The 20,603-nt window shown below is 36.1% G+C and overlaps 1 protein-coding gene and 1 non-coding gene across 2 annotated transcripts in view; both read left to right on the forward strand.

Annotated features, from left to right (window-relative positions):
* The first annotated feature begins 2,034 nt into the window (after nt 1–2,034).
* LOC112458160 (helicase domino) overlaps nt 2,035–20,603 on the forward strand; it is a 32,174-nt gene continuing 13,605 nt past the window's right edge. The window contains 24 exon segments of the mRNA XM_025021614.1: nt 2,035–2,254; nt 3,807–4,015; nt 4,428–5,256; nt 6,865–6,993; nt 7,816–8,054; nt 8,418–8,744; nt 9,294–9,504; nt 9,954–10,177; nt 10,402–10,539; nt 10,631–10,718; nt 11,184–11,374; nt 11,794–11,895; nt 12,465–12,780; nt 13,096–13,270; nt 14,260–14,446; nt 14,609–14,745; nt 14,866–15,052; nt 15,162–15,483; nt 16,425–16,505; nt 17,862–18,122; nt 18,250–18,554; nt 18,875–19,167; nt 19,474–19,846; nt 20,273–20,469. Of these exon segments, the coding sequence (XP_024877382.1) occupies nt 3,818–4,015; nt 4,428–5,256; nt 6,865–6,993; nt 7,816–8,054; nt 8,418–8,744; nt 9,294–9,504; nt 9,954–10,177; nt 10,402–10,539; nt 10,631–10,718; nt 11,184–11,374; nt 11,794–11,895; nt 12,465–12,780; nt 13,096–13,270; nt 14,260–14,446; nt 14,609–14,745; nt 14,866–15,052; nt 15,162–15,483; nt 16,425–16,505; nt 17,862–18,122; nt 18,250–18,554; nt 18,875–19,167; nt 19,474–19,846; nt 20,273–20,469 (5,510 nt within the window). The 5' untranslated portion in view covers nt 2,035–2,254; nt 3,807–3,817.
* Nucleotides 8,886–9,023, forward strand: LOC112458171. Its single transcript, XR_003041189.1, has one exon. It is a non-coding gene; the product is annotated as a small nucleolar RNA snoR639/H1 (small nucleolar RNA).

A 20,603-nucleotide genomic window follows, 5' to 3' on the forward strand; every position in this document is an offset into this window, starting at 1 on the left:
AATCACTGTTAGCGTAGCGAAGTCTAAATGGAAATTACTGAAAATCTGAGTGGAATCAATGCAGACAGTAACAGTCGCAATACTTAAAAAAATTTTCCTTCCGGACAAAACACGTCCGAACCGGTCCGAGCACGTTGAGCGAATATTCCATTCGATTCGACTGTGAACTTTCGTCGCGCATAATTTTTAAAAAGCGTTATCTCGCGCGCGCGCCCTAGCTCTCTTCCGGCGGTATCGAACGGGCCCCGAGCCGAGAGCCGAGCCAATCGAGACCGGAGTATCGAAGTACCAGGGCCACAGTGGCCACACGCCGCGCACAGTGGTGTCAAGCGTTTCACTTCCATGGCACGTCCCGGCGCCGCGGCGATCGGGATCTGAGATCTGAGTCCGAGTCCACCGTCGCGTGGACCGTTCCGCGGAGAGGACGCGCCCCGAAAGGTCGGAGGATCCCCCCGGAATATGGCGATCGAGATTCCCGCGCGAGGAAACGCCGTCCGCCAGCAGCGGCAGCGGCAGCGGCAGCGGCAGCGACAGCGACAGCGACAGCGGCACGCGTCCGCCCGCGAGGCACGCACGTGCGCGCACGAAGCAACGACGATCGAACGGCGCACCGCCCGCACTCGTCGGTACCGGCGACGCGCGGCACCGACGACGATGGAGTGACTCGGAAAGAGGATCGATGCACGGGTACGTACCACACACACGACGATACGCCGATCGGAGTACTCGGACTACTCGGAATATCGCAGCGAGAGACGGGAAACGGAGCCGCCGTGCCACGTGGCGTGTACTTCAGGTCGGTGCATGACCTCGCGTCCCTCCGTGATTTTCTTCTTTACTTTCGAACCTTTACTGCTTTACTTTCTGCACTCTCCTCGCTAGAGACTGCTCTTTTCTCTTTTTTTTTCTTCTCAAATGAGAACAGTATCCGCTTTGTTTCGAGCGCGGAAAATATAACGGCTGCTCTTCTTGCGTTTTCTGTGCTTTCTTTGTTTAAATAAAAAATATAACGGCTGCTCTTCTTGCGTTTTCTGTGCTTTCTTTGTTTAAATAAGACAAATTCGAACTTGGAAAGAGAAAGAAGGCAGGAGAACGAAGTGTAAAAGGTGTAGCAGAAACGAGATTTTATCTGAATTTCTTTAAAATATTACTTTAAGATAAAGATAAAATGTAGTGAAGCCAGGAGATGGAAGATTAATCACATGAAAGTTAATTTTAATGGAACCACACAGCACTACGAAGTAAAAGTAATTAAGTTCAGTCAAAGATGTGTCGGAAATAATTTTACCGTGAATGTGTTATAACGGATTAAGTAGAGCTTTTGAAAGCGTGATCAGATTAGCTATCAAATAGATTTTTCAAATTTTTGAATAAATTTTTTTAGGCTCTGAAAAAGAAGAAAATTAAAGCTTCTTGTTCGCGTTTTATATTATTACATTCAAATCATGCGAAAATCACATTTATATAGAGTCGATTGTGTATCTTGAAATAAGATAAAAATGAGGTAATTCACTTTTGTTCACTTTAGTAAATTTCATCTTGTTTCGAAATGCAATGCATTAATTGATCCCCACGTGGCCGTTTGATTTTACTTTTTCAGCCATCCAGTAGAATTATACATGATCGTAGAGACGTAGATAATTGAAATAATAAATAAATTAAAGTAAAATATAGATGATCGTATAAGTGGAGTATCATCGAGGATAATTGCGGGGTACACTTAATTTTCATCGTCAGGCGAGAGAAGAACTCGAAATTGAATGGCCATATTTAGCGTTGCGCGTAGCGCGGGGCATAGAGAGCGGCGATGAGGAAAAAAAAAACGAACAAACCCGGGGATGTGAGTTAGCAGAATTCCAGCCGCCGCGCGTACGAACGTATTGGGCGGGTCGACCAATCGCGCGTGTTGTCACGTGCCACGTTGCCGCGCGCGACGATTGCGACCGGCCAATCGGCGCGCGGCGCGGCGCGACCGCGCCATCTGTCGCGCGACTGGGGCAAACGCTGACCAAGATTGGGGCCGCTTCTGACCGCCTCTGGCCGAAACTCGTCTCGCAGCCGTCGCCATGTTTAGAAGTGTGTACGCGTCCTTGGGCGTGCGGTGTGACGATGCATTGTAAAATATTAGATATAGCTCATGCGCCGTATGTTACGTGAGGTACCCAATTGCGAGTCGACCCACGCGGGACACGGGCGTGACGTTCATTCCCGTGGATGGCGCACCTACGTCGCGGTAATTTGTGATTACATTATGGTAAGTCCTGGCCGTCTCGGAGCCAACGCCAACATGGCGGACGGGAGATTTCCTTTGTATCACGCCGCGCCGCGCCGCGCTGTGTCGCGCGGTCTTCCCCACCCGCGTCGGCGGCCGAGCATCGTCGGCGAGGCTGTTTCCTCGCGTTCCCTATGTCGTCGCGACGCCGACGCGCGGCCGGACGTCTCTCGCCACTCGTCTCACGTCTCGCTCTCCCGACATGTTTCGTCACCGGCGCTCGCCTCGATATAGCATGTCGCTCCCTTCGACGCACGCACGAACGTACGACGCTCTTGAGTAGCCCCCCCGGATTTTCTCGGGCCGTTTCTTCGGCTCGCCGGCTCGGCATCACGCGACAATCGCGTTGACATATCTCCCTGTCTGGCGCTCCGATCCCCCCTTGCGACATCCCGTCGTCGTGCACATTTCAAATTTCGCGTATATTGTACGTCGCGCGGGGTATTTGTTCCCTCCCCCCTTTTTTAACGCGAATCGACGGAACCGTGCATCGCCTCCTTCGAATTCGCCGCTTTTTCCCTCGCTTTCCCTCTTGATTCATGTTTATAAACGATCGATTCTGCTTCCATCGAACTAACGAGCTTGTCTAGCGAGCCATTGTTACTATCACTTTTTTTTTATGTGTCATCCGAAACATTTCTTTATCTGTCCTTCTTCTGTTGTTTTTCTTCGACAATTTGCAATTAAATTACGCGACTGTTTTGCAGGTGCTGTGTGTATTCTAGAGGATAATTTAAATCGATATTGAATTTATTTATTAAAATATGTTTATTAAACCTGTCTTAAAATTTCTTTTTTTTAAATATGCTTACTCGTTCAGAATATATTATACTATCAAGATATTTTTACATTTATTTTCATTTTTTTGCCAGTTTATAATTAAATAAGGAAATAAGGATTGTGTGTGTTTTATATATTAAAAATATATCAGTTTATTGAACTATGAATACCGATTGATCGCATAAATTTTCAGTTTTTTACGTTTATTTATGTAGCTTAATAAGCACATTAAGCTCAATATTGTATACATTATCATTTTTTTATGTGATATTTTATATTCAAATAGGGGATAGGTAACACTTTATGTATTCTTTAACTGACACTTTACAAATGTCTTATTTTTTAATACTTTTTTTGTTTTTTTTTTTGTATTTTATTAAAGTAGTAATTGATAATCCTTCAGTTTACTCGATATAATCTTTTTATTTTTAAACTCTAAATTTCAAAATGCACTTTAAACATTTCATATATATAAGAAATTGAAGTATAGGTAGCTTGTTTTTTCATTAAAATTGAAACGTGCTTCTGCATTCACAAATTAAAACAGCAATTTTGAAGTATTTATAATATATTTATAAAAAGAATCAAAATATAAAAACGTATTGTATACTGAATTATATTTATTTTCCATTATTAAAGAGTAATCTCTTCAAAGAGTTAATGTTCGCTCTTCGCATGAGAAGATAAATTTATTATGTGGTACAAGAGTACATTGTGAGTCACCGTATAATACAGCGCTGCTTTGTCTTTTTAGTGTAACGTGCAATGAGTGATAAACAGGGTGCACCTATTTTACCACCCCTTAATCGGGGTGCGGCTAATAATGGCGGAAATAACGGAAGTTCAGCTCAACAGACTGTCAGTCTGCAGCAGGTTCTCGCTACCGCTCAAGGCCTCAACGTGCTTGCTACTACTAGTGGGCAACAGTTCGTTATTACGACTCAGGTTCCTGGTCTCACACAGGTATCTACGTTTGTACAAATAACCAGAGTTTGCATATTATGTTTCATGAAACGGATATATGTTACAGTCTTTTAAATAACGATGGATGATAAATATATTCCTTTCATAAAGTGTATGTTTTAACTAGCTTCATTATTTGAAATATCTTGATTAGCAATTAATAATTTAATCACACAATCGAGTATTTTAATTTTTATTTTTATTATTCGTTGGTCATTAATAGTGTTCGGTAATTGTGATGGTCTATCATTAATTTAATTAGCCAATAATTGTACTTGGTAACAATTGCTGAAGATAGTTTTAATCTCTATTATCTTTTTATTCTGTAACTAACAATTTGCATAAATTTGACGTAATTTTGTAATAAAATTTTCTCCGCTTGTGATTAGCACTTACGTGTCTTTACTCGCAGGTCATACCGAACAATGCCACATCTAACACGAGCGGAACGCAACAAGTTGGTGTCACAAGAATCGTCAACATCGCGGGCACACCACCGCGCAACGTTGTCGGCATTGCCGGCACGTCGCCTCATTCGTCACCGGCGGTGTCGCGGTCACAGAACTCTACCAAGCTTATGCTGACAACGTCGCCGAAACTCGTACGCACCTCTATAAGCAACGTGTTTGTGGCGCCAATGTCGTCGTCGTCGTCGTCGTCGTCGTCGTCATCGTCACAGGTATCGTCGCCGCAGGTACGGGTACAATCGCCGCCGCCACCAGCGAGGAAACGACTGAAACTGTCGGAAACGATGGAGAAACCTATTTCATTCGACGCCAGCGGTTGCCGTAGGCGGATAATGGAGCACAAGATGCGGCGGATGCGTAGCGTACGTGAGAAGTATGCCGAGAACGCGTCAGAACTGTTCTTTTTGCACGCCGGTGGCAACATGATGGACTACCATACCTGGCGGAAGCGATCTCCGACACCGCAGTTTGTACACTTTCTGCGTCAGCATCGACTTGATCCGGATGACGATGACGAGGATCTGACCGCGCCACTGTCGTCGATACCGGAATTCTCGCAGCTGTCTGCTGTTACCACTACTATTGCTACTACCACGACAGTTACTAGCGCCATCGTCACCTCTACGACTACTGTCACAACTGTCACATCCGGCTCCACGGTAGTCCAAATCCCGAATCAAAGAGCGGAGGTTAAAATCGCTGGGGCGGGCGTTACGCCGGTAGCGGTATCCACCACCCTGCCTGCTGCGGCTCTAGCCCAGCTCAGTCATCAAGGTAATTATAAATAGTGGTACAAAGGGTCTAATTCTTTGTCGTTACTTCGAGCAACGATGATCTGATGTTTTCATCTGATGTTTTTGATTTTTGATAACATGGTCAGAGGTCTTGATATTACATTCTCTTATTATTTTGAACGGAAAAGACTATCATTAAAAACGTGTGTAAACATCATATATATTACACTTCCTGAACAAATCGATTCGCTCTCTAATTGAATTCCGATGAATGTTCCGTAAGCATCACACATATTCCTCGTATTTTAATAGCGAAAATTCGTGTTTGTTGTTTACTGTTCATTCAGTGTATTTTTAATTTTAAGTGTTTAGTCGAATTTGAATATATAGTCGCCTTTCTCTATTCTAATCGTAAGATGAGCCAAAGAATTTTTTCTATCCTAACATTTTTTCTTTAATCTCTTTCAAGTTGCGCAAAATAAGGATGTTGTACGCTCTGTCTTCCAGTCACTTGCTCATTCTCACGTAAAGGAAAACTTAGAATACGAGTTCTTAGACTAGAGAAAATCGACTGAATATTGTCATAGCTTTATTGGATTATGACGTCATAAGCGAAAATAATAATCCTTTTCTCACCCTATATGTTGAAGTAGATTACTCTTTCTCCTGCGTATCACAACTAGTGTACGACAGATGTCATATTTACGAGAGAGATATATGAAGAAATTTTGCAAGAAATTGAAATAGTATTTTTATATAATTATATAAAAGAAAGATACAGTTTACAGATATAACTTAAGCAATCAATTCCAAATTTGTTTTAATATGTATTCTTCGTAATTAATGTCTAATATTTCTTGGATTTTCACCATTATTCTATCTATATTTTTATTTGTGTTTTATATATATGTTATTTAATCCTCCATTTCCCTCGTGTTAGGCAATCGCTAACGTTACATCTTATTTCTTTAATTTTTTTATTTGCATAGATATAAAAGTTGACTCTAAAACTTTTGACTTTTTATAACTTTACAACTTTTTATTTACTTTTAGATTATATTTATATGGTTTTCTAAAATTTTGTTAGTACAATTTTTAGATTTGACTTTGAAAGCGCTATTTACAAGACTATGTTTGGGGCCACTATTTCAGCATCTGTTAACCTTTAACCAACCGTTAACTTTTCAAAATAACCAACTTCTATTGTCTATTCTGAAAAGTTAACGATCGGTTAGAGTTTAACAGACGTTGGGAAATAGTGGCCCTTGATCTAAGAAAACTGTGGCAATGCTATACTATACTATGCTAATACATGACATACAGGCGCGACATGATGCTAACACTAACATTCGTTTGCTAAACGAGGGCAGTGGAGGGTTAAATATTCTTTTTGTAAATAACAACGATCATCTCAAGTTCTCAACATTATTCTATTAGTATCTATTGTGCAATCAGCAAGAAAAAAAATAACGAGAAAGACATTAGATATAGAGCCTTGGATTGGGAGAATTCTCATATCATATAGGAAAATAGTTTGTCATTTATTGTTTGCGGAAGATAGGCGGTTTTCCTTATTCGTGTTGTATTTTAACTGTCATAATGAATTGAAATTCGGCTTGTATAAATAAATGATCATTTGCGCACTTAGGACAAATACCAGGTAGGCCTCAAGGGGGCCGCCATGGCATGGTGTTTGCCTTCCGAGCGGCAATCCAGTCTTCACCAGTCACCATTCACCCTCCATCCGCTTCTACCGTAACACCTACGCTCATTATAGGTGATTACCGCAGATCGCCTGCCATTTGTCTCTTCGTATCTTTGAGCCGATCCATATTGGTTTCGCTTTTGAGCAGTTAGATGCTGCAAGTCCTCATAAACAATTATTTTCACGCATTATGTACTTTCGTGTTATATATTGTACTCTCGACTTGAACTATTGGAACGATGATCAGGAAACGCTCGCCAAAGAACTGTCTGCTGCTACTAAAACTATAAATTAAAGTTCATGTAGAAATTTTGTACTGCCATCTTGAGCTATATAACATCTAATTTTTTCATACTATACATTCACTATACGTTCAATGTATGCCAACTGTATAGAATAAGTCAGACAAGTGTAGCATGTTGCGTATAAATCTACAATAATACTGTGGTGATTGACCTGATCATTATTAAGTGCAAACGCATGTTTTTATTTGAAGCTTGGTAAGAACATTGTATGTCTCGCTACGTTATGCATATGTATACACATGTATATCGTCTCAGACACAAAAGCAGTTTATTTTAATTGACGTATTTGAAAGTGTTTTTGTTTCTCGCGTTTAGTTGTTGTTGTTTTCGACCGTGTGGATGTGTATTATCTCGTTTCTTGCCTGTCTCCTGTGGAGTTACGCTGTCAAAGTATTATCATTTGCCTATCTATTGAACCGTTATTCGCGTGAAGTATATGATACTTGTCTACGTTTGCTAATTTAATACAGAAGTATCTTTGAATAGCATACGCTGTTGTCGCATCCGGCTCTTCGATTTACATTTTGATTTATGTATTATAATTCACGTGATTTATTATAGCAATCTGAAGGCGATGTTATCGTTTCAGGTGGAACGTCAATGGTTGCAGACTCGTCAAAACCGACGACCTCGGCCGCGAGTCAGGTGGTGGAAAAGTCGTCGCCGTCGGTCACCACCGTCGCAACCCCGAAAACACCTATAACAACAGTTGCGCTCAATAGTCCCCAACCTATCGTTAAGCTCGTTAAGTTGTCTACACCCACTACTATAACTACTTCCTGTGATATCACGAACAATCCGGAGCATATTGCGGAAAAACTGCGGCAGGTAATTGCCATCTCTTTCAATCTTTGTGCGGTGTAAAAAAAGTTTACGTGTCTCATTTAAATGTAAGCTCATATATCATCTGGATATAATTTTCTAGTTTTTTTTGTTTTTATTATTATCATTATTATTATTATTTTATTTATATATATAAAAACGAGTCAATTTTATTACTTAATGGATTTTACTTTTTCTTCTATTTTTATCAAACACGTTTTAAGAAAACTTTATTTTATTTAATTATTTTGTTAATATGTATATTAATAATAACTTATATATGTATTGTATGTTTCCTCTTTGCAAAGATTAAATGCATTTTTTATATATTTAAATTTTATGCTAATGGCTACGATTATTGGGATACAGGAGGCGTACGTAGTGCAGAGGATTAAGGAGCTGCAACGCGAGGGATTATGGTCGGAACGGCGATTGCCCAAGGTGCAAGAACCGACCCGAACCAAGGCTCATTGGGATTACCTGCTGGAGGAAATGGTCTGGTTGGCCGCTGATTTCGCCCAGGAGCGTAAATGGAAAAAGGCGGCAGCGAAGAAATGCGCACGAATGGTGCAAAAGTACTTTCAAGAAAAGGCGATTCAGGCGCAGAAGGCTGAGAAGTCGCAGGAGCTACGTTTGAAGAAGATCGCCAGCTTGGTCGCCAAGGAGATCAAAACCTTCTGGACAAATGTCGAGAAAGTAAGCAAACAGCTGAAATTTGCACATTTAGAAACTTGGATGAATCGAGCAATCAATCTTTTTATCAATTTAGTTCAATAAAACAATTTTTGTTTATATATATCATTTTTTATGGAAACTACATTGATTTAGCTTTATTCTACCCCACACTAATTAAGCCGACCTTCTTGATGTATCTTTATCGGAAGCGTGTGCTCGTTGTGGGAACAGCAAAGTCTGCGCATTGTGTATGGTTGTTTTATTTTCTCCTAAATTCAACCAAAGTATTAGCGCAGGACATTCGCATTGAATTACACATATATCAATTAGATAAACCCGAAATCTCGTAAATGTATTTGGATACGAATATATAACATTTCTTATTAACAATTAGTAACAACATTTAAACATTACATAACATTTACACGTTTTAAAAATAACTGTTATAAGTGCAAGATAAATAGGTATGAACATAATTATTATAATAAAGAAAAACAAAATAAAACTAGCCATGAACAATACTAGCAATCTCTCATTATTATAACTCTTGTAATTGCAATTTGCCAACAGTTGGTGGAGTATAAGCAGCAGACGAGGCTAGAAGAAAAACGAAAGAAGGCGTTGGATCAACATTTAAATTTCATTGTGGGTCAAACGGAGAAATATTCCACGTGGCTGACAGAGGGTCTCAACAAGACCGATGGTCCACAGAGTATTCCAGCTTCCATAAATAGTTCACGTATCTCTTCGCCGGTTCCATTGGGAAAATGTCATTCCGACGGTACGTTTAATTTACATAATAAAATATAATTAACTTTTATTTATGATAATAAATGTGCATTGATTAATGCATGTAATCATTAACACACATTAACATGTTCATTCACTTCAATGCCGTTATTATTGAAAATGCAAAATTATTGTGCATGACAAAATTTAAGATTTCTTACATATATAATTATTGCATAGTATAGTTGATAATTACATGACATATAACATTGTCATTTTTAATGCAATGATTTTAATTATTATAATTTATAATAAAACACATGTGCTTCACAGTTTAAGCAGAACTTCTAACCTTTACGCAATGCATAAATTAATACTTGGGGCTTATTGTATACATAGGTTGATTTAAATTACATACATTAAATATTGTATAAATTAATTTAAATTTACCATTATATTTGTATAAATAATCTAATTTTATTGTATAACATTCTATTACAGAGGAATTCCAGCCAAATCAGAGTTCAGATGACGACGAAGAGACCATAGCTAAGGCCGAAGAGGAAATGAAATTAACGACCAATCACAAGGAGGAAGTGGAGTTGTTAAAACGAGAATCGGAAATACCCTTGGAAGATCTTCTAAAGGACTTACCATCAAACTATTTGGAAGATCGTAATAGAAGTCTATCGCCGCAAAGCGCGATGAATGAAGAGGAGCAAAATGTATGTGTTTTTTTCTCAAAAGTAAAATAAATGTTTGAATATACGTCATCTTTTTTGTATAATATTTATATATAATATAAATTGATAAAAACTTAACGTATTTTTATATATTAAAATTATTTTTGAAATTAGTGACAAATCCAATTTTAAAGAACTATAAACTTATCGCCTATTTAAAGATTTACCTATTAAAAAATAAAATGAGATTATGATTTTTGTTACAGGAAAATGAGGAAGCAGTTGATGCAGATGCGGACTTTATCGCGGCGTCCGGTGAATCCTCGGACGAAGAAGATACTATCATGGAAGAGGAAAGGCTCGAGGGAGAAATCGATCATAAGCGGGAGCTCGATGAACTTAAGGTACATGATTCTCTATTTTGAGAAATTATCATGTGATTATCGCAAATCGTTCTTGTCAGACTTAAATAAAACTATGTTCGTACTTATTTAGGCTGACAATGAAATGTCTATCGACGAACTCACGGCCAAATATACAAATATGTCGGACATGTTGATGGACGTGAACGAAGAGGCCGAAGGTGAGTTTTTTAATAGATCTTTTAAAGTTTTTTTTAAATAAATATCTATTATTTTTGTATGAAGTCTAGATCAAGCACGCTTTTTTTATCTTTTTTATTTTATGCGCTACTTGAATGTCTTTGAATTGTTTTACTCTACAAAAACAATATATAAATCAATAGTTTTTGAGTTATAAGCGGCTTAAAGAAAACAACTTTCGTAAATTAAAGCATGAACTTTTATTTATTATTATCTTGATTATTATATAAATGTTTTTATATGGAAATTCTTTTATTTGTATAAATTATTACAGTGATGATACTTTTTACCATCTACTGACAGTATGAGATGTTTGGTTTTCATTTATCTCGATTACTATCCGTGCTGTGAAATGAGGCATTTGTCTGAGAAAATTTCGGAGATTATACATTATTGTTGAAAGAATAGAGCTAGTTGATTTAATCAATTCATTACTCTTTATTTAGATACGGATAAAGAAAACAAGGAAACAGTACAGGAAATCGAAGACCAAATAACTAGCAGCGAAAGTGAGAGCGAAGAGAGCGATTGCGATAGTGACGAGGAAGAGACTCGGACTCAAAGTGATACCGAGGTAGATGTGGGACTTCAATCTCTTCTCGAAGACCCCTCTGCGGAAAAACAATTGGATAGTAGAGTGAGTCTTTTTTTATTTTATATAACAATATAATGAAGACCATTTACTTCAAATTGAATTTTATTATAAACATATAGTTTACTTAATCATCGTTACAAATTAATAATTTTTGTTGAGATCTGATTGGGTTATTTTTTGTTCTTGAATTAATTTCTTTTATTGCCATTATGTATATGTACAGATATTTTCAATTTGTAAAAGACGTTTTTATTATATGAAAACTCTTTTATTTATATAAATTATTACAGTGATGATACTTTTACCATCTACTGACAGTATGAGATATTTGGTTTTCATTTATCTCGATTGCTATCCGTGCTGTGAAATGAGGCATTTGTCTGAAAAAATTATTCTTTGTGAAAATTTTTTTTTTGTGAAAATTATTCTTTGAAAATTATTCTGATTATTCTTTATTACAGATCACAGAAAACGATCATTCGGACGCTCATAACGAAATGGATAACGTTGCCGCATTAGCTGAGAGCATCCAGCCTAAGGGAAATACATTGCTCACTACTAGTGTAAGTTTACTTGTGTTTTATTTTATTAAATCTTATATATATATATATATATATATGTATATTTATTTATTTATTTATATGTATGTATGTTATATGTAAAGAAAAACATATAGAAAGAAATACTTTTCTCATCAAGTATTGCTTTTTTAGTGAAAATTTGTATTTACAAATTTTTGCTTTTTTTAATCATTTCCTTCAGGTACCAAGAAATTCAAATGTTCGCTAAATAATCCTTTCAATCCAAGGTGGTGAAGCAGCAATTTTGCTCACCATCATTTACGAAAGGAAAACTAACAGTGATAAATTTTCCCATGAATAAACATATTTATTTTTTATTCTTGAAAATAATCACTACAAATTTATTAATTATAAAATTTATACATTATGCAGAATATTTTACCATTATCAATTTTTATTATGTTTTATTATTGAAGTGTCAGTAATTTTTAAATTACAAATCTTTAAACGAGAAAAACTCCGTGAATTATGTTTGTTTAAGACCACTTTTTTTATGCCTGTATTTTTTTAATGCATTTAACATTATATTATAACATTATATTTATTTTTAGGTTGTCACTAAAATACCTTTTCTTCTGAAACACTCTCTTCGGGAATATCAGCACATAGGATTGGACTGGCTTGTCACGATGTACGACAGAAAGTTAAACGGCATTTTGGCTGATGAGATGGGTCTAGGTAAAACTATACAAACCATCGCGCTGTTGGCGCATTTAGCCTGCGAGAAGGGAAACTGGGGACCGCATCTTATAATCGTGCCGACTTCTGTAATGCTCAATTGGGAAATGGAATGCAAAAAATGGTGTCCCGGCTTTAAAATACTGACATATTACGGCACACAGAAGGAGAGAAAACAAAAGCGAACGGGTAACTTACATACAACTTTTTAAAACATGTATTTCTCTCTCTTTTTTCCAAGATTTTACTACGATTATTTAGTTATCTAATTATCTTACTCGCTGCCGACAACGGGCGTTAGTTCGAAATGACAATGTCTGTATTATTAATCAGCGAGATAGTAAAATTCTTTTCTCCATTAAAACTCGCGTGTCAAAAATCGATCGTTATTTGACATACGAATCCTGTCTGGAGAAACAATTAATATTTATTGTTTTATTTATTATAATCGTATGGTAATCGTCCGATTGTCATAAAATTTAACATTCTAATCTATATTTGTAGGCTGGACAAAACCAAACGCCTTCCATATATGCATTACGTCTTACAAGTTAGTAATACAGGATCACCAAAGCTTTAGACGGAAAAAATGGAAATATCTTATCTTAGACGAGGCGCAGAATATCAAGAATTTCAAATCGCAGAGATGGCAGTTGCTTTTAAACTTCCAGACACAACGGTAATTAATTTATTACAACATTGTCGCATTGAAATTCCGTTAAATATAACAGTTTAATTTACGCTTTAAAACAAGTTTTAAAGTAAAGAAACATTAAGCCACGTTAAAATATATTAATTTTACGGAATTTCTTGAACTTTTAATCGTAAAAAATATACACTCGTACAAAAAAAATAGGGAACACTTCATAAACCCTAAAAATTAGGCTATTTTCAAACTGCTGTAAGTCGGCGAAAAATTATCGTAAAAAAAAATTTAAAAAAGCATTTTGAAGCTTGAAGTTTCAACTTTAACGCACTTTCGGTGGATTTAAAAAATTTTTTTATTTTCTTTGTTGTACGCCTTAAAAAAGAACACATTGTTTTGTTCCTTAAAATTAACTTATGTTTGACTACTTGAAACTCAATTAAAAATTTTTTTTTCAAAAAATTCAATTAACGTTTCATAAACTACATAATTTTACCTACAAAATGCTTTTTTTTTAATTTTCCTACGATTTTTTTTGACCGATTTACATGACTTTGAAGCAAAACCTGTATTTTTTTAGAAAAAATGACGTAACTCGATGAAAAATCATCGTAGAACAAACAAAAAAAAAGCATTTTAAAGCTCAAAATATCAGCTTTAACGTGGTATTGGTGACTAAAAAAAATTTTTCTGTCTTCCTTGTTTGGTGCTAAAATTAAAAATGTTGATTTATTCCTTAAAATTACACATTTTTAACACTGCAGTTTGATAAAAAAATTTTTTTCACAAAATTCAATACAAATACCACAAACTGTAACATTTTACCTACAAAATGCTTTTTTGAAAATCTTCCTACGATTTTTTTTGACCGATTTTTTTTGTACGAGTGTATATTAATTTTTTAAAAATTTTAAAGTAATGAATTTTTAGATTATACTGATTGTGTTTCATCACTTTAATTAAAATTGATGGAAATTGTTTCACTGAAACATCACTATATCTTTTCGGTTTATCTGTTACAGGAGATTACTTCTTACCGGCACACCTCTTCAAAATAATTTGATGGAACTGTGGTCGCTCATGCACTTTCTTATGCCTAACGTTTTCCAGTCTCATCGCGAGTTTAAAGAGTGGTTTAGCAATCCTGTCACAGGCATGATTGAAGGGAACAGCGAATACAATGAGAATATAATCCGTCGTCTGCATAAGGTCTGTACGTAGTTTTTTTACCTTCTTTCATCTTTTTTTCTCTTTTCCTTATTTAATTTAATTTATAATATTACTGAAGGAATTTGAATTTTATTAGCTTAGATGTACCACTTACTTTTATTTGTTTTATGTATTATATTTAATAAATTACATTCTCCGTAGGTGTTGCGGCCATTTCTCTTGAGACGATTAAAAACTGAAGTGGAAAAGCAATTGCCGAAGAAATATGAGCACGTGGTTATGTGCCGTTTGTCGAAGCGTCAGAGATTTCTGTATGATGACTTTATGTCGAGAGCCAAGTAAGTGAACTCTTTAATGATAGATTGGAAATTGAAAGCTTTTTGAATACAAAGTATTCTTCTCTTATTTTTTACGGATATTGCCTGCATTTGACACTGATTTATCTCATATTGTTAAAGGACGAAGGAAACGCTTGCCAGCGGGAATCTGTTGAGTGTGATTAATGTATTAATGCAACTACGAAAAGTGTGTAATCATCCGAACTTGTTCGAGGTGCGACCGACTGTATCGCCATTCCAAATGGAAGCAATCGAGTTTGTGACCGCTTCGTTAGTTTGGAGCGCGCTTGATTACGATCCCTTCAAGGTAAAAACAACAGAACGCAAATTCACGGCGTTTCTGATTTATTGACTACATACTGAAAACTGAAGTGACCAACTTATTTATCTCTACAAATTGTGATTTGACTTTGCAGCACATCCAACTGTCTAGCCTGAATCTTTTGCTGTTAAATCTGGAGACGACGCTCAGTGCATTCGGTGCGCACAGAGTGAATCGTCTGCGGACGCCTAGGAAGCTTATCGAGGAGATAGATAGCCAACCAGAACCGGCGCCAAGGTGTCCATCCGGCAGGATCAAGATCAATGTTAGATTATCAAATCAAGCGAAGCCGCAACAGCAACAACAGCAAACGCAGACTAGGCTAAAGAATCTGGCTGGCGTACTACCCACGCCAAGAGTGGGTACGTCCCCCTTGATAAAGTCATTAAATACCAGCCAGAGTGGTCCGGGACAAGGTAGGTCCAGACTATTATATCTTATCGCGTTAGTCGTTAACATTTTCATGGCCAATTTATCATTAGTAATTAAATTACATTTTGCAAGTCTCAAAATAGGTACCGATATTAAAGAATTCAAAGTTAGCGATAATAATTGTACCAGTATTATTTAAAAAATAAAATATATTGATTGTGTATGTACGTAAAACATATGTATGTGCTAGTATTGTTACAAGATAACAAATGCACTGATATAAGTAAAATAATGATAGAATTGCAACTTTTTTAAAATTGTGAATTATGTTAAAGGAGTTGTGAGATTTTATATTTTTTTATTTGGAGTCTAGTTGCCAAACCTATAGTAATGAAGAGAGGAAATAACCGAAATGAAATATTTCTATTGGTCATGAAAAGATTAACGCACTCGAGAAAACCTCGCACATGAGAAAACCCTTATCCCGGGCTACGAGGGAAGCATTTTAACAGGATTATCTATGTATAATGCAATACAAATTGTAATTTTATATTTAGAAGATATTTTTATTAGTTATAATTAAAGAAGAAAGAATCCCTTAAAATTTATGTGAATAATCAAATTAATGAAAGACTAATTAGATACATTGACATTAGATGCGCATTTATATTTGAAATTAAATGTTTTTATAATATATATATTTAAGAAGTGACTCCACATTTACATGATTAATTGTATTGTTCAACTACTTCATATTGACAAAGAACAAAAAAATATTGAATCTATTGAATTGTTGAAAATTTCCTTGTGAATGTGGACATGAGACACCGTTAATGCATCCGATTATATTAAATAAATTTTTTATTAATTTTAAGTTATTTTGTTTCTTATAATTTCTCAGCGATTTCATTGATATATTTAAAGTCAATGTGTGTACATTCATATTATCACTCAAACATGAAATTCAACAACTCTTTATTCTTAGGTGTTACATTGAGAGTCGCGGGTGGTCAACAATTGCAAGGTTATTCCCTGCAACTGGTGCCGCATCAGGGTAGCGTGAAAGGTAAGCGACTTTTGTTTTGTTTTTAACTCATTTTTAATTAGTACGATATGTTACAAATTTATAACAAATTTTACAGTCTGTACTCAATCGTTTTTCATTACGCTTTTTTTTTCACTCTTACATAAAAAAATATTCGAATTTCTTTAATTAATACTTTTTATTTAGTTTTCTGTGTAAAACATGTTAAATGAATGTAATGTGAATTAATTCGCGAAAAAATTGTTCTCCTTTGATTGCTTCTAACTCATAAAGATAACTCTTTTGATTGATATAGACTTTTTTAAACCCACAATAGGCGTAATACATTCATTTCTGAAATTTCATGGGCAGTGAAAAGTAGCAGCAGATCGTACTGATTGGCTACAAAATAGAGAAGTTCTAGGAACTGGAGAACTTTTCTATTTTATAGCCAATCAGTACAATCTGCTGCTGCTTTTCACTGCCCATGAAATTTCACCTTTAATGTTCCTATATCTATATCTATAATTTTGTGACATATCCGAATATATCGTTAATTTAATTTCTTTGTATTATATTTTGGGTAATTACACATATAAACATAAAATTAATACGAATTTATTATGCATCATAGATCAGTGACTGTCGCTGTGAATTTCTTGCTAGACAATTACTCTTGCAGTGATGCTAGAATAATTATTCCTTGGGCCAGCTTGTTTATAATCTTACCGTTTATAAGCATTCTAGAACTAAGGACACATTCTTAAAAAAATTAATCTTTCTAACAACTAAGAACGGTCGGAAGTGTCCCTCATTGATTTTGATGGGCTTTGGATATGTAGACTGTAAAGCATAAAAAAATATTAGACCCATATTTTTTTTAGCTACTTATCTCAACGTTTAGGGAGTAAAACACCTTTTAAAAAAAATCAATTTTTATTAAAAAATAAAAATTAAAAAAAAATGTTTTGTCATTGTTTTAAGGTACTCTTCAAGCCATTCAATTTCTATTTTGGAAAATTTTTCTACCTTTGGTAGTTTCGGGGATAGTCGGTTCGAAAGAGAAAAACCGATTTTTTTCAAAGGGATGTTTTACCTCCCAAACGTTGAGCTAAGCAGTTAAGAGAAATATGGATCTAATATTTTTTGATGCTCTACAACATATCCAAAGTCTATCAAAGTGAATTGCGTAATATATTTGGATATATTTACTATATTTATATTCGTATTATTCACATTTTGCTGAAAACACATTAACGTCTGAATATTTTCGAAAAAATTTAATTATAATTAGTTTTTATATAAGTGATAACAAATCTATTAGCAACAATATATATAATAAAATATATCAAAACTGTATTTAATAAAAAGTATAAAATATAAATGTTCATAAAATAGCTATTCCTGTGGCAACATTGGGGCACAATCCGCAAAGTACCACCGTGACGTCGACCACAGCAGCGACGAACGCGCAAAGGATTACAGTAGGAAACGCTAGCATCAGAGATGGCATTCAACGACTAACGACACAGACCGTCACGGTCAAGCAAGGCGATTCCGTCCAAAGAATAGCGGTGCCTAGCGGTTTCGCGCAACTCGTTCAAACTTCTACCGGCAGACACTTCATTCTGACGCCGAGTCAACAGAACACTAACACAGGTTTGTTTCCGCGATTTGCTTACAATTTTTATCATTATTTTCGTAAACTCTGTAAGCTTGTTAGCAGTAACCAACGGATTAAAAAAAAAAGAAGTAACACATTTTGTATCGACAGTTTCGTTTCCAGTCATGACATCGAGCGGACCGCGTTTAACGGTGCTGTCTAAATCGCTGATGGGTTTGTCTACGTCGGGTGCCACGACAGTAAACAAGGTCGTCAGTGGAGTAGTGACAACTCCGAGCGGCCGACCTGTCATGAGGGTACCTCCTCTGAACGTAACCGCTTCGCAATCGTCACCAAGCGGAAACAACGGCCAGCAGACAGTCAACCAGCAACAACCACAGTCGATACGTGGTATTGTCCCCAGACAGGCTCAGAAGGAGGTCGCGAAGGCACAGAGTAAAGAACAGCCGAAATCCGAGTTTTATTTGGTAATTAAACATAGATATTAATAATTTAATCTTTTCTAAGAATAATTGAGGAATTTGATAGCATAGTTAACTCTCAAAGAACTCGCGTTAGGGCTCGTGGGTACTCGCCGCTTCTATCCTTGTTTGATGACATCAGAAACGACGAGTATCCAGGAGCCTTACTCGAACTAACTCGGTTCTTCTTTAGTTTATTCTTTCTTTTCATTTTTAACAAAAAATAAACAAAGTTTCAATTTTATCTAATGGATTTTACATCTAAATGTTAATTATTTCATTAGGTGCACTCAATTAACAGAAAATTTTAATTTATTATTTTGTAGCCGCAATTGGAAGAGGATAGGAGGCAGAGGAGACAGGCTAAATTGCATCTCTTGGCAAATATCAACGAACGAAGATGCGCGGCATGTCCGCTTTACGGTGAAGATCTGTTTATGGCTTTGAGAATCGGCAAGCCCACGACAGCCTGTCGTTGGCACAATGGTTGGGTACATTGCGCGACAAGTAAGGAGAAGATTCGTACTCGGAAAGAGTTCTTTTCGCACACGGAAGCGCTCGCGGAAGCTATCAAAAGTACGGAGCAGATTGTTGAAGAACTCAAAGAGGTTTTTGAAAGGTTAATATCTGACATAATTTATAAGTGTAATCAATATCCAGAATAATTTTACACTAAGCCTTAACATATTTTGATATTTGGTTAATATTAAATGTTTGTTAACAAACATTTAATTAGATATTATTTTTTCTTAATTTCCAATATTAAATATTCTGGTATTTAAGCTTCAAAAATTACAATTCTATCAAAGTAGTGATTATTTGAAATTAAGCTTTTGAAAAATAAGATTCTGCTGTCTTTACCATTCAGATCGCTATCTTTTCTGGAATTGAATAAAGTTTTCCTTGTTTTTCAATATACTTGCAGATATGTAGTCTACGTGCCAGCTGTACGCGCGCCAGTACCTCGGTTCCATGTGTCTCATCCACCACCGCACAAGCTGTGGGGCGAGCAGCGTCTGTGGACCGAATTGCAGCGGCAACTGTCGCCGAAATTATCTCTATTCCATCCGATTTCGGGCCTTATGCTTACACAGTTTCCTGATCCCAGACTGATCCAGTACGATTGCGGCAAACTTCAGTCGCTGGATCGTCTGTTGAGGAAGCTAAAATCTGGAAATCATCGGGTCCTCATATTCACACAGATGACCAGAATGTTGGACGTATTAGAAGCCTTTTTGAATTTCCATGGACACATATATCTGCGATTGGACGGCACCACTAGGGTGGATCAACGTCAGGTAGTTTGATGTGCCATTAACAAAATGCTATAATATTACAGTTTATTGCACGAACATTTAAACTCTTAAGGGCCGTCTACAATAGCCGAAAGAGTATGCGGTAAGACATAAGCAGTAAGCTATTGACCAACCATAGTCGATTATTCTTGAATTGTAAAAATCCCATTAGTCAAATAGCTTACTGCTTACGTCTTACTTTTACGGCTATTGTAGACGGTCCTTTAAACTGTTGATCTTGTTTGAAATTTTAATAATTATTGAGAGCATATTAATTTTTGCTGAAGTTTTGAAAAGGTATACATATAACGATTAATTTTATGAGCCTAACAAGAAAAATAAAAAATTTTATACATGCAAGACACATTTTTGTTGCAAAATTAAATGAAAGATATCAATAGGTTCAATAGATCACTATTCTATGTGCAGGTTTTGATGGAAAGGTTCAACGGCGATAAACGAATATTTTGTTTTATTCTATCGACGAGATCTGGTGGTGTCGGTGTGAATCTGACGGGAGCGGACACAGTAATATTTTATGACAGCGATTGGAATCCCACAATGGATGCCCAAGCGCAAGACAGATGCCACAGAATAGGACAAACGCGGGATGTACATATCTACAGGTACACAGCGTGAATTAATAATATAAATATGATAGAAAAAAATAAATTAATAATTTTTAAAACGTAGGATATTTTATTGATAAAAAAAATATCTAATTGTATTAATATTAAAAATAGTATATTACACTATAAGG

This window comes from Temnothorax curvispinosus, unplaced genomic scaffold (genome assembly GCF_003070985.1).
Source record: "Temnothorax curvispinosus isolate PA1 unplaced genomic scaffold, ASM307098v1 QBEX01008747.1, whole genome shotgun sequence".
Lineage (NCBI taxonomy): Eukaryota > Metazoa > Arthropoda > Insecta > Hymenoptera > Formicidae > Temnothorax > Temnothorax curvispinosus.